The sequence below is a fragment of the Oncorhynchus clarkii genome, chromosome 29 (genome assembly GCF_045791955.1).
Source record: "Oncorhynchus clarkii lewisi isolate Uvic-CL-2024 chromosome 29, UVic_Ocla_1.0, whole genome shotgun sequence".
Classification (NCBI taxonomy): Eukaryota; Metazoa; Chordata; class Actinopteri; order Salmoniformes; family Salmonidae; genus Oncorhynchus; species Oncorhynchus clarkii.
Genome location: NC_092175.1, coordinates 44,942,893 through 44,956,116, shown reverse-complemented (window position 1 = coordinate 44,956,116; position 13,224 = coordinate 44,942,893). Strand labels below are relative to the sequence as shown.

The 13,224-nt window shown below is 43.8% G+C and overlaps 1 protein-coding gene across 1 annotated transcript in view; it reads right to left on the bottom strand.

Moving 5' to 3' along the window:
• The window catches only part of LOC139388709 (glucan (1,4-alpha-), branching enzyme 1a), a 193,009-nt gene extending 180,083 nt beyond the window's left edge, over positions 1 to 12,926 (bottom strand). The window contains exon 1 of the mRNA XM_071135561.1: positions 12,620 to 12,926. Coding sequence (XP_070991662.1) covers positions 12,620 to 12,726 — 107 coding nt within the window. The 5' untranslated portion in view covers positions 12,727 to 12,926. The remainder of the gene's footprint in view (positions 1 to 12,619) is intronic.
• Between the last annotated feature and the right edge of the window lie 298 nt (positions 12,927 to 13,224).

Here is a 13,224-nt window from a genome sequence, read left to right as displayed (position 1 = left end):
ACACATTAATCCTCATGTTAAATTCATTGAATATATATATTTTTTTAAGTGGTGCTCAAATGATCCCTCTCTCCCTCCTTTTAGTCAGTAGATAAAACCCTGGTTTCAGTCTCAGGGGGAAATGATCCCTCTCTCCCTCCTTTTAGTCAGTAGATAAAACCCTGGTTTCAGTCTCAGGGGGAAATGATCCCGCTCTCCCTCCTTTTAGTCAGTGGAGGGATAAAACCCTGGTTTCAGTCTCAGGGGGAAATGATCCCTCTCTCCCTCCTTTTAGTCAGTGGAGGGATAAAACCCTGGTTTCAGTCTCAGGGGGAAATGATCCCGCTCTCCCTCCTTTTAGTCAGTGGAGGGATAAAACCCTGGTTTCAGTCTCAGGGGGAAATGATCCCTCTCTCCCTCCTTTTAGTCAGTGGTGGGATAAAACCCTGGTTTCAGTCTCAGGGGGAAATGATCCCTCTCTCCCTCCTTTTAGTCAGTGGTGGGATAAAACCCTGGTTTCAGTCTCAGGGGGAAATGATCCCTCTCTCCCTCCTTTTAGTCAGTGGTGGGATAAAACCCTGGTTTCAGTCTCAGGGGGAAATGATCCCTCTCTTCCTCCTTTTAGTCAGTGGTGGGATAAAACCCTGGTTTCAGTCTCAGGGGGAAATGATCCCTCTCTCCCTCCTTTTAGTCAGTGGAGGGATAAAACCCTGGTTTCAGTCTCAAGGGGAAATGATCCCTCTCTCCCTCCTTTTAGTCAGTGGAGGGATAAAACCCTGGTTTCAGTCTCAGGGGGAAATGATCCCGCTCTCCCTCCTTTTAGTCAGTAGATAAAACCCTGGTTTCAGTCTCAGGGGGAAATGATCCCTCTCTCCCTCCTTTTAGTCAGTAGATAAAACCCTGGTTTCAGTCTCAGGGGGAAATGATCCCTCTCTCCCTCCTTTTAGTCAGTGGAGGGATAAAACCCTGGTTTCAGTCTCAGGGGGAAATGATCCCTCTCTCCCTCCTTTTAGTCAGTGGTGGGATAAAACCCTGGTTTCAGTCTCAGGGGGAAATGATCCCTCTCTCCCTCCTTTTAGTCAGTGGTGGGATAAAACCCTGGTTTCAGTCTCAGGGGGAAATGATCCCTCTCTCTCTCCTTTTAGTCAGTGGATAAAACCCTGGTTTCAGTCTCAGGGGGAAATGATCCCTCTCTCCCTCCTTTTAGTCAGTGGTGGGATAAAACCCTGGTTTCAGTCTCAGGGGGAAATGATCCCTCTCTCCCTCCTTTTAGTCAGTGGAGGGATAAAACCCTGGTTTCAGTCTCAGGGGGGAAAGGGAGATGAATTAGCATCAATCCAGTCCATTCAGCATCCAAAATGGATCCCTATATAGTGCACTACTTTAGACCAGAGCCCTATGGCACCCTATTCCCTATATATAGTGCACTACTTTAGACCAGAGCCCTATGGAACCCTATATATAGTGCACTACTTTAGACCAGAACCCTATGGCACCCTATATATAGTGCACTACTTTAGACCAGAGCCCTATGGAACCCTATTCCCTATATAGTGCACTACTTTAGACCAGAATACCAATGGTTCCATGTTGAAGTATTAAATCAGCCCATTATAAAACACCTATAAAAATAAGGTACATTTTTTTGTAATTCAGTTCAGTTCTCTTTTTTTAATTCCTTTCTCTGTTCCTGTTATTCTACGTTTTCGCCTTATTATTACAACAACAACAACAACAACAATAATAGGATGTTCTAAGGCTTAAACCACATCAGGAGACCACTTCTGAAGTCTGGCAAAAATAAATATTGGACATTTTGGGGGTTTTAACCCTTTAATTCAGATGAGCACCAGCAAGAGACTTTAATTGGTTAGTTAGCTGTGTTTCTGTAGCACACAATGGAACTGCAGAGATTCCTGAACAAATCATCACTGGATTCATGAAAATAATCATGACAGCATCCTGCCAGGTTGATCACAGGCTACTTTGTAGTTCACATGGAACTGAGGTGGTGTTTTGGAAAGCCTTTCCATCTAGCAGAAGATGGTTGTCATTAGCATCATCGCTAACGGCTTTACAGTTTTTAAATTTAGCTTTATTTAATTAGGCAAGTCATTTAAGAACAAATTCTTATTTACAACGATGGCCCAGTAACAGTGGGTTAACTGGTCTAGGAACAGTGGGTTAACTGGTCTAGGAACAGTGGGTTAACTGCCTTGTTCAGGGGGCAGAAAGACAGATTTTTACCTTGTCACCTCGGGGATTCGACCTAGCAACCTTTCGGTTACTGGCCCAACGCTCTGTCTGCCGGCAATGTGGTAGACAAACTCATACAGACAGAAAGGGAGTAATGTCTAAAATTTTTCTTCTGAGGTCTTGGCTGACTTCTTTTGATTTTCCCATGATGTCAAGCAAGGAGGCACTGAGTTTGAAGGTAGGCCTTGAAATACAACCAGAGGTACACCTCCAATTGACTCAAATGATGTCAATTAGCCTTTCAGAAGCTTCTAAAGCCATGACATAATTTTCTGGAATTTTCCAAGCTGTTTAAAGGCACTTCTGACCCACTGGAATTGTGATACAGTGAATTATAAGTGAAATAATCTTTCTGTAAACAATTGTTGGAAAAATTACTTGTCATGTACAAAGTAGATGTCCTAACTGACTTGCCAAAACTATAGTTTGTTAACAAGACATTTGTGGAGTGGTTGAAAAACAAGTTAATGACTCCAACCTAAGTGTATGCAAACTTCCAACTTCAACTGTATAAAATTCGTAGATGTGTGCATGTGCGTGTGTGCGCACGCGTGTATTCGTAGGTGTGTGTGTGTATTCGTAGGTGTGTGCATGTAGCCCATTAAAAGAGTGTTTGTACAGCAGCAGTCCCCTGAGACAGAGAGAGAGAATAACCTGTTTCCAACAACCTTACAACAAGAATACTAACTAAGGAACGGAAGGAAGGAAGGGTGGTCAATTAAAGGTCTGGGCTCAGATGGATTCTAAAACCCTCCTATCCCCTCCATGTGTCCCCACAGCCATGTCCCTTCTCCACTCTGCCCTCATATTGGACATCATTTCCTCAAGAAACGAGAACACAAAAAAAACACTAAATGAAACGATGCTGAATGAGACGACCCAGCTGCTCATTCAGTCACAGTGTGGACAGGACAGGTACAGTCTATGGGAGGCTGGGATCTATCAAAGCTGACCTATGAAACAATGGAGTGTATCCAAAACCACCCAATTATAACAACACACAATTATAGGCGGGTCACACACACACACTTCTTATAACGGCGAAATACTATATAAAGCAAAAGTCAAATGGTGATACAGGTCTATGTTGTGGGGGCTAAGGCAGGACAGTACCCACCTACCTACAGGTCTATGTTGTGGGGGTTAAGGCAGGACAGTACCCACCTACCTACAGGTCTACGTTGTGGGGGTTAAGGCAGGACAGTACCCACCTACCTACAGGTCTAAGGTAGGACAGTACCCACCTACCTACAGGTCTATGTTGTGGGGGTTAAGGCAGGACAGTACCCACCTACCTACAGGTCTATGTTGTGGGGGTTAAGGCAGGACAGTACCCACCTACCTACAGGTCTATGTTGTGGGGGTTAAGGCAGGACAGTACCCACCTACCTACAGGTCTAAGGTAGGACAGTACCCACCTACCTACAGGTCTATGTTGTGGGGGTTAAGGTAGGACAGTACCCACCTACCTACAGGTCTATGTTGTGGGGGTTAAGGCAGGACAGTACCCACCTACCTACAGGTCTATGTTGTGGGGGTTAAGGTAGGACAGTACCCACCTACCTACAGGTCTACGTTGTGGGGGTTAAGGCAGGACAGTACCCACCTACCTACAGGTCTAAGGTAGGACAGTACCCACCTACCTACAGGTCTATGTTGTGGGGGTTAAGGCAGGACAGTACCCACCTACCTACAGGTCTATGTTGTGGGGGTTAAGGCAGGACAGTACCCACCTACCTACAGGTCTACGTTGTGGGGGTTAAGGCAGGACAGTACCCACCTACCTACAGGTCTAAGGTAGGACAGTACCCACCTACCTACAGGTCTACGTTGTGGGGGTTAAGGCAGGACAGTACCCACCTACCTACAGGTCTAAGGTAGGACAGTACCCACCTACCTACAGGTCTATGTTGTGGGGGTTAAGGCAGGACAGTACCCGCCTACCTACAGGTCTATGTTGTGGGGGTTAAGGTAGGACAGTACCCACCTACCTACAGGTCTACGTTGTGGGGGTTAAGGCAGGACAGTACCCACCTACCTACAGGTCTAAGGTAGGACAGTACCCACCTACCTACAGGTCTATGTTGTGGGGGTTAAGGCAGGACAGTACCCACCTACCTACAGGTCTATGTTGTGGGGGTTAAGGCAGGACAGTACCCACCTACCTACAGGTCTATGTTGTGGGGGTTAAGGCAGGACAGTACCCACCTACCTACAGGTCTATGTTGTGGGGGTTAAGGCAGGACAGTACCCACCTACCTACAGGTCTATGTTGTGGGGGTTAAGGTAGGACAGTACCCACCTACCTACAGGTCTATGTTGTGGGGGTTAAGGCAGGACAGTACCCACCTACCTACAGGTCTATGTTGTGGGGGTTAAGGCAGGACAGTACCCACCTACCTACAGGTCTATGTTGTGGGGGTTAAGGCAGGACAGTACCCACCTACCTACAGGTCTATGTTGTGGGGGTTAAGGCAGGACAGTACCCACCTACCTACAGGTCTATGTTGTGGAGGTTAAGGCAGGACAGTACCCACCTACCTACAGGTCTGTTGTGGGGGTTAAGGCAGGACAGTACCCACCTACCTACAGGTCTATGTTGTGGGGGTTAAGGCAGGACAGTACCCACCTACCTACAGGTCTATGTTGTGGGGGTTAAGGCAGGACAGTACCCACCTACCTACAGGTCTGTTGTGGGGGTTAAGGCAGGACAGTACCCACCTACCTACAGGACTATGTTGTGGGGGTTAAGGCAGGACAGTACCCACCTACCTACAGGTCTACGTTGTGGGGGTTAAGGCAGGACAGTACCCACCTACCTACAGGTCTACGTTGTGGGGGTTAAGGTAGGACAGTACCCACCTACCTACAGGTCTACGTTGTGGGGGTTAAGGTAGGACAGTACCCACCTACCTACAGGTCTACGTTGTGGGGGTTAAGGTAGGACAGTACCCACCTACCTACAGGTCTATGTTGTGGGGGTTAAGGTAGGACAGTACCCACCTACCTACATAGACCCACAGCGTCTGGTGGAAAGCAGACCAGGTTTTCCTAAAGCTTAGCTTACTTTTTAATCTTGGAAAAACTCCCCAGTTCTTTATGATGACAAGCATACCGACCAAATGATGCAGCCACCACCATGCTTGAAAATATGAAGAATGGTACTCGGTAATGTGTTGGATTTGCCCCAAATATCACACTTTTTATTCAGGACAAAAAGTGAATTGCTTTGCCACATTTTTTTTTTGCAGTATTACTTTAGTGCCTTGTTGCAAACAGGAGGCATGTTTTGGAATACAGTTATTCTGTACAGGTTTCCTTCTTTTCACTCTGTCATTTAGGTTAGTATTGTGGAGTAACTACAGTGTTGTTGATCCATCCTCAGTTTTCTCCTCTCACAGCCATTAAAAACTCTAACTGTTTTAAAGCCACCATTGGCCTCATGGTGAAATCCCTGAGCAGTTTCCTTCCTCTCTGGCAACTGAGTTAGGAAGGACCCCTGTATTTTTGTAGTGACTGGGTGTATTGATACACCATCAAGTGTAATTAATAACTTCACCATGCTCAAAGAGATATAATGTCTGAGAGGCGTTGGAACACCTCAGTTCTTTGTGGTTGAATCGGTTTGAAAAGCATTGTACGACTGATGTGTGGGGTACAGAAGAATCATGTGAAACACCATTATAGCACACATAGTGAGTCCATGCAACTTATTATGTGACTTAAGCAGTTTTACTCCTGAACTTACTTAGGCTTCCAATAACAAGAGGTAGGATACTTGACTCAAGACATATCAGCTTTTCATTTATTTGCAAAGTTTAAAAAAATAAAAAAATTCCACTTTGAGACTGCGTTCGATTGGTCAAAAGGAAAGACGACTCTCGGCCGACCAAGGTTTGTTTTAGTCGGGGACAGCCCCCACACACACACACACACACACCTCCCCGGTGACAGAAAGAGGAGACGTGTGCTGACAACAGCTGGCTAATGACTAACACCCACTCCTGTCTTCCGTTCCCATCCCGCCGTCTCCCAGCATCCTGTCTCTGGGCTGCTGACATTAGTGACTTAACAAGCCCTGAGTGCCTGCACACACACACACACACACACACACACACACCTCAGACAGTAGAGATCTCTGCGTCGCTCCTCAAACCTTCCCACGCAATTAACTAACTTCCACACCTCCGAATTGTACTGGGACAGGGTGACAGTCCACACACACGTGGTGTGTGTGTGTGTGTGTGTGTGTATAGGCCTGGGTGACAGTCTCACACCCACAGCAGAGGAATACTCTCTCTCTCTCAAATGGCTCGGGAGTGCACACAGACAAAACCTCCAAAAGCCTGATCTCTCCCCATCTCCCAGGGACAGGAAATCATAGAGCTGAGATAACCAGTCCAGAGAGGGTAGACTAGCTGACCAGTCCAGAGAGAGTAAAGGGTAGACTAGCTGACCAGTCTAGAGAGGGTAGACCAGCTGACCAGTCTAGAGAGAGTAAAGGGTAGACTAGCTGACCAGTCTAGAGAGGGTAGACTAGCTGACCAGTCTAGAGAGGGTAGACTAGCTGACCAGTCTAGAGAGGGTAGACTAGCTGACCAGTCTAGAGAGGGTAGACTAGCTGACCAGTCTAGAGAGGGTAGACTAGCTGACCAGTCTAGAGAGGGTAGACTAGCTGACCAGTCTAGAGAGGGTAGACTAGCTGACCAGTCTAGAGAGGGTAGACTAGCTGACCAGTCTAGAGAGGGTAGACTAGCTGACCAGTCTAGAGAGGGTAGACTAGCTGACCAATCTAGAGAGGGTAGACTAGCTGACCAATCTAGAGAGGGTAGACTAGCTGACCAATCTAGAGAGGGTAGACTAGCTGACCAGTCTAGAGAGGGTAGACTAGCTGACGAGTCTAGAGAGGATAGAGGGAAGACCAGCTGACCAGCGTGCAATTGGTACAAATCGTTCGGCCCCTGAACAGGCAGTTAACCCACTGTTCCTAGGCCGTCATTGTAAATAAGAATGTGTTCTTAACTGACTTGCCCTAGTTAAATAATAGTTACACACAAACACCACACTGACCAAAAAGTTATTTTGTTGGCATTTACCCATGTCCCCATTACCAGAAAAACACAATCAAAATTATTATTTCTTTCACTTACTGTGTTATTTTGCCGTTCATTTGTTAAGTCGTTTCATTGTGTCAAAAGAAAATATAGTATTTAACACTATTTGACGTGTCAATTAAGCTTGTTGACCAATCAGGACCTGAATGCGACTGCACGTCGCATAATAATTAAACACGGTCAAATTTTTTTTTTTTTTTTTTTTTTACAGAGTTATTAAACAATGATTAACACCATCACTCGTATTTCATATGTCACAACAGTTCATCGATACGTACGCTATGATACTGGTAAAGTTGTCTCGCGCACCTACAGTGCTGCTCATTTAAAACAAAAGCTAGCTAGCTAGCTAGCTAGCTCATGGATGCAAACTATGTTCTTCCCCCAAAAAACACAGCAAAACGACAATCTGTTTCAGTAGCTGTAGTTAGCAAGTTAACTATATAGCTAGGTGTCATCATCTAAAATAACACTTGTTTATAAAACAGTTCTCATTTGATTAATGGTGGTCGGATCCATCTATGTGAAGCTAGCCACAATAAGGATTAGCCACAACAGTGGAATTTGCGGTTAGCCTTCAAAATAAAAGTATGGCATATTTCTACTACAGTGCCTTGCGAAAGTATTCGGCCCCCTTGAACTTTGCGACCGTTTGCCACATTTCAGGCTTCAAACATAAAGATATAAAACTGTATTTTTTTTGTGAAGAATCAACAACAAGTGGGACACAATCATGAAGTGGAACGACATTTATTGGATATTTCAAACTTTTTTAACAAATCAAAAACTGAAAAATTGGGCGTGCAAAATTATTCAGCCCCTTTACTTTCAGTGCAGCAAACTCTCTCCAGAAGTTCAGTGAGGATCTCTGAATGATCCAATGTTGACCTAAATGACTAATGATGATAAATACAATCCACCTGTGTGTAATCAAGTCTCCGTATAAATGCACCTGCACTGTGACAGTCTCAGAGGTCCGTTAAAAGCGCAGAGAGCATCATGAAGAACAAGGAACACACCAGGCAGGTCCGAGATACTGTTGTGAAGAAGTTTAAAGCCGGATTTGGATACAAAAAGATTTCCCAAACTTTAAACATCCCAAGGAGCACTGTGCAAGCGATAATATTGAAATGGAAGGAGTATCAGACCACTGCAAATCTACCAAGACCTGGCCGTCCCTCTAAACTTTCAGCTCATACAAGGAGAAGACTGATCAGAGATGCAGCCAAGAGGCCCATGATCACTCTGGATGAACTGCAGAGATCTACAGCTGAGGTGGGAGACTCTGTCCATAGGACAACAATCAGTCGTATATTGCACAAATCTGGCCTTTATGGAAGAGTGGCAAGAAGAAAGCCATTTCTTAAAGATATCCATAAAACGTGTCGTTTAAAGTTTGCCACAAGCCACCTGGGAGACACACCAAACATGTGGAAGAAGGTGCTCTGGTCAGATGAAACCAAAATTGAACTTTTTGGCAACAATGCAAAACGTTATGTTTGGCGTAAAAGCAACACAGCTCATCACCCATCCCCACTGTCAAACATGGTGGTGGCAGCATCATGGTTTGGGCCTGCTTTTCTTCAGCAGGGACAGGGAAGATGGTTAAAATTGATGGGAAGATGGATGGAGCCAAATACAGGACCATTCTGGAAGAAAACCTGATGGAGTCTGCAAAAGACCTGAGACTGGGACGGAGATTTGTCTTCCAACAAGACAATGATCCAAAACATAAAGCAAAATCTACAATGGAATGGTTCAAAAATAAACATATCCAGGTGTTAGAATGGCCAAGTCAAAGTCCAGACCTGAATCCAATCGAGAATCTGTGGAAAGAACTGAAAACTGCTGTTCACAAATGCTCTCCATCCAACCTCACTGAGCTCGAGCTGTTTTTCAAGGAGGAATGGGAAAAAATGTCAGTCTCTCGATGTGCAAAACTGATAGAGACATACCCCAAGCGACTTACAGCTGTAATCGCAGCAAAAGGTGGCGCTACAAAGTATTAACTTAAGGGGGCTGAATAATTTTGCACGCCCAATTTTTCCGTTTTTGATTTGTTAAAAAAGTTTGAAATATCCAATAAATGTCGTTCCACTTAATGATTGTGTCCCACTTGTTGTTGATTCTTCACAAAAAAATACAGTTTTATATCTTTATGTTTGAAGCCTGAAATGTGGCAAAAGGTCGCAAAGTTCAAGGGGGCCGAATACTTTCGCAAGGCACTGTATTTGTAGTTATTTGCATCACTGTCAAGCCGGCTGCTTATAACCTTAGCTTTAGGCAACAGGGTTAAGTAGCTGGGTAGCCATTTATTTTCATGAACTGAAGTTCAATTTCACTAGGCAAACAACAAGTGGCAACCTAGCTAATACTTACTCAGAAGGATTCCTAAATCATTGCTAAGAATAATGAAAATGACTGCAGTTTCTACTGGTCATTGTTTTCAGGCTGGTTGTGTTGGTGTTAGCTAGGTACCAAGCTAAATCAGTTTCTACTGGTCATTGTTTTCAGGCTGGTTGTGTTGGTGTTAGCTAGGTACCAAGCTAAATCAGTTTCTACTGGTCATTGTTTTCAGGCTGGTTGTGTTGGTGTTAGCTAGGTACCAAGCTAAATCAGTTTCTACTGGTCATTGTTTTCAGGCTGGTTGTGTTGGTGTTAGCTAGGTACCAAGCTAAATCAGTTTCTACTGGTCATTGTTTTCAGGCTGGTTGTATTGGTGTTAGCTAGGTACCAAGCTAAATCAGTTTCTACTGGTCATTGTTTTCAGGCTGGTTGTGTTGGTGTTAGCTAGGTACCAAGCTAAATCAGTTTCTACTGGTCATTGTTTTCAGGCTGGTTGTGTTGGTGTTAGCTAGGTACCAAGCTAAATCTTGTTGAAGTTGAGGTCGAACAAATGATGCTTTATTACCAACGCGGTATTGTAAACACATTGTTCGTGGCCGGTGTTTGCAGACTTTTTTGTGCAGCTTTGACAGCGCTACTGTATCTTTTTTTTTAGACACGCAAAGACCCAAACGACGTTCCATAGTATGCATGTCGTGAAGCTAATAGCAGTGACGCTATTACTGTGTAACTCCGGCAGCGCAACATCTGAAAAATAGCGCACTTGGTAGTGTGTACCGGTGCTCGTCCAGTCTCGGCGAAAGCCAACATCACCCGCGACAGAGAAACGGTTGATTTTCAAGGGCAATGAATTCCATTATCTTGGCGTTAATGGATTTTGCCTTTGAGTTGTCTCGCTGAAATGTTCTTACTCTTTTCAAATGACTGCTGGACTTGTTGACTCCTCGATCCACACAGCAGACATTGTGGGCCAGGTTAGGAATGCTGTGTTGCACGTGTAGAGCAAAAATGTATGTGCCGTCATTACCTCATCTACCTACGTTATACAGGTATGTACCTCATCTACCTACATTATACAGGTATGCACCTCATCTACCTACGTTATAGTAGGTATGCACCTCATCTACCTACGTTATAGTAGGTATGTACCTCATCTACCTACGTTATACAGGTATGCACCTCATCTACCTACGTTATACAGGTATGCACCTCATCTACCTACGTTATAGTAGGTATGCACCTCATCTACCTACGTTATACAGGTATGCACCTCATCTACCTACGTTATAGTAGGTATGCACCTCATCTACCTACGTTATAGTAGGTATGCACCTCATCTACCTACGTTATAGTAGGTATGTACCTCATCTACCTACGTTATACAGGTATGTACCTCATCTACCTACGTTATACAGGTATGCACCTCATCTACCTACGTTATAGTAGGTATGCACCTCATCTACCTACGTTATACAGGTATGCACCTCATCTACCTACGTTATAGTAGGTATGCACCTCATCTACCTACGTTATAGTAGGTATGCACCTCATCTACCTACGTTATATAGGTATGCACCTCATCTACCTACGTTATATAGGTATGCACCTCATCTACCTACGTTATACAGGTATGTACCTCATCTACCTACGTTATACAGGTATGTACCTCATCTACCTACGTTATACAGGTATGTACCTCATCTACCTACGTTATACAGGTATGTACCTCATCTACCTACGTTATACAGGTATGCACAGCAGCTTTGTCATCGGTTTTTCACATCTGCGTTAAACTAGACATCGGCCGATACCGATATGTTCACCGATATATATCTGCATTCCTAATTATGATCACATATTATATCCTATTAACAAGAATGAATGGCGACATGGCTAGGGTATGAGGGGCGAGACACGGTCAGCCTCCAGGACCTTAATAGGGAATAGGGTTCCATAGGGCTCTGGTCTAAAGTAGTGCACTATATAGGGACTAGGGTGCCATTTGGAAGGCAAACATGATCATCATGTCTTGACATTACTCTGACCCCAATCACACTAAACATTAAACATGAATCACACATGCTAACATGATCGAAATGAGCTACGAGGGAGGGGATTATATTGACAAGACAGTCGATTGAACGCACTAACAACAACAACAACAACAACGACGAGCCAGGCGGGAGGTGGGACCATTCTAGCCAATAAGAGGGCAGATTTAGTGATAGGTCTGATCTTTACATTTGTACTGTGACAGCATGGGCAGTGTCACGGAGGCTATCTCCATTTTAAAGTGGCAGTTGACTACTTTAAAAAACGGTGGAAGCCCTCAATGTCCATTAAAACGGGTTATATCCATGATGAGTCCTCTATCGCTATGACGACAAGCACCATTCCAATTGAAAAGTAGTTTGTTTTACAAGTTTATGAAATGCCAGTGAATTCCTAACACCTTAACCATTATAACCAACTCATATTTGATCAAATAAACCTACATTAGAAATGCAATAGTTTGTTGACCAAAAGTCGACATTCATTAACCTCGATACAAAAAAATCTTAAAATCGTAGTCTTATTTTTCCTGGACAGATTTTTTGGCTGAGTAAAACCTCTCGTTTCGCCTCCTCCTCTCTGACTTACTGCAATAACTAGTCACCTCCCCTCCCCTCAATGTCAAATGTAGCTGAAAGTTGTTACATTGCACTGAAAGTTACAACAGGGCCTTGACTACATTCTGGTATTGATGAGATAGAATATAGTAACCTAAATACATTGGACTGTTGTAGAGACTGGCCTGCCTGCTCTAATAAAAAGTAGCCTATCCTGCCATTTCAGAAAGTGCGTCGCAAAATTGCAAGCTAGGCCTAAGTGGCATGCGTTGGTTTAAAATCTACATTGTGCAGTGTACAACGTTGTTACCCTACCTGCGACATAAATCTTCTTGGTAGGGCACTAAGTAGGGATCCTCCCGGAGAAATTCGCTTAGATCTGGCAGCTCGGTAAATTCATCGCGTTCTGAATGGTCCGCCATCTTATGTTCCGTGATTCTAGAAGCAGACGTACTATAGTTTTATAACGCCGACATATACTGAAACTGGTAACTGTTAAAGTTAAGATTCATAAACTGCAAGCAGAGTTACTTTATACTGTCTTCTAAAAAGTTTTCGGACACACGTGTGGAGGGGGCGGGGTGTCCGACAACACACAGATACTTGTTTTAGTCCCTCCCATGCGGAGCCAGACGCAAAAACATAGACATAGATATATATATATATATATATATATATATATATATATATATATATATATATATATATATACAAAGACATAGATATATACATAGACATAGATATATATATACAAAGACATAGATATAGACATAGATATATACATATACAGAGACATATACATATACAGAGACATAGATATAGACATAGATATATACAGAGACATATACATATACAGAGACATAGATATATACAGAGACATAGATATATACAGAGACATATACATATACAGAGACATAGAT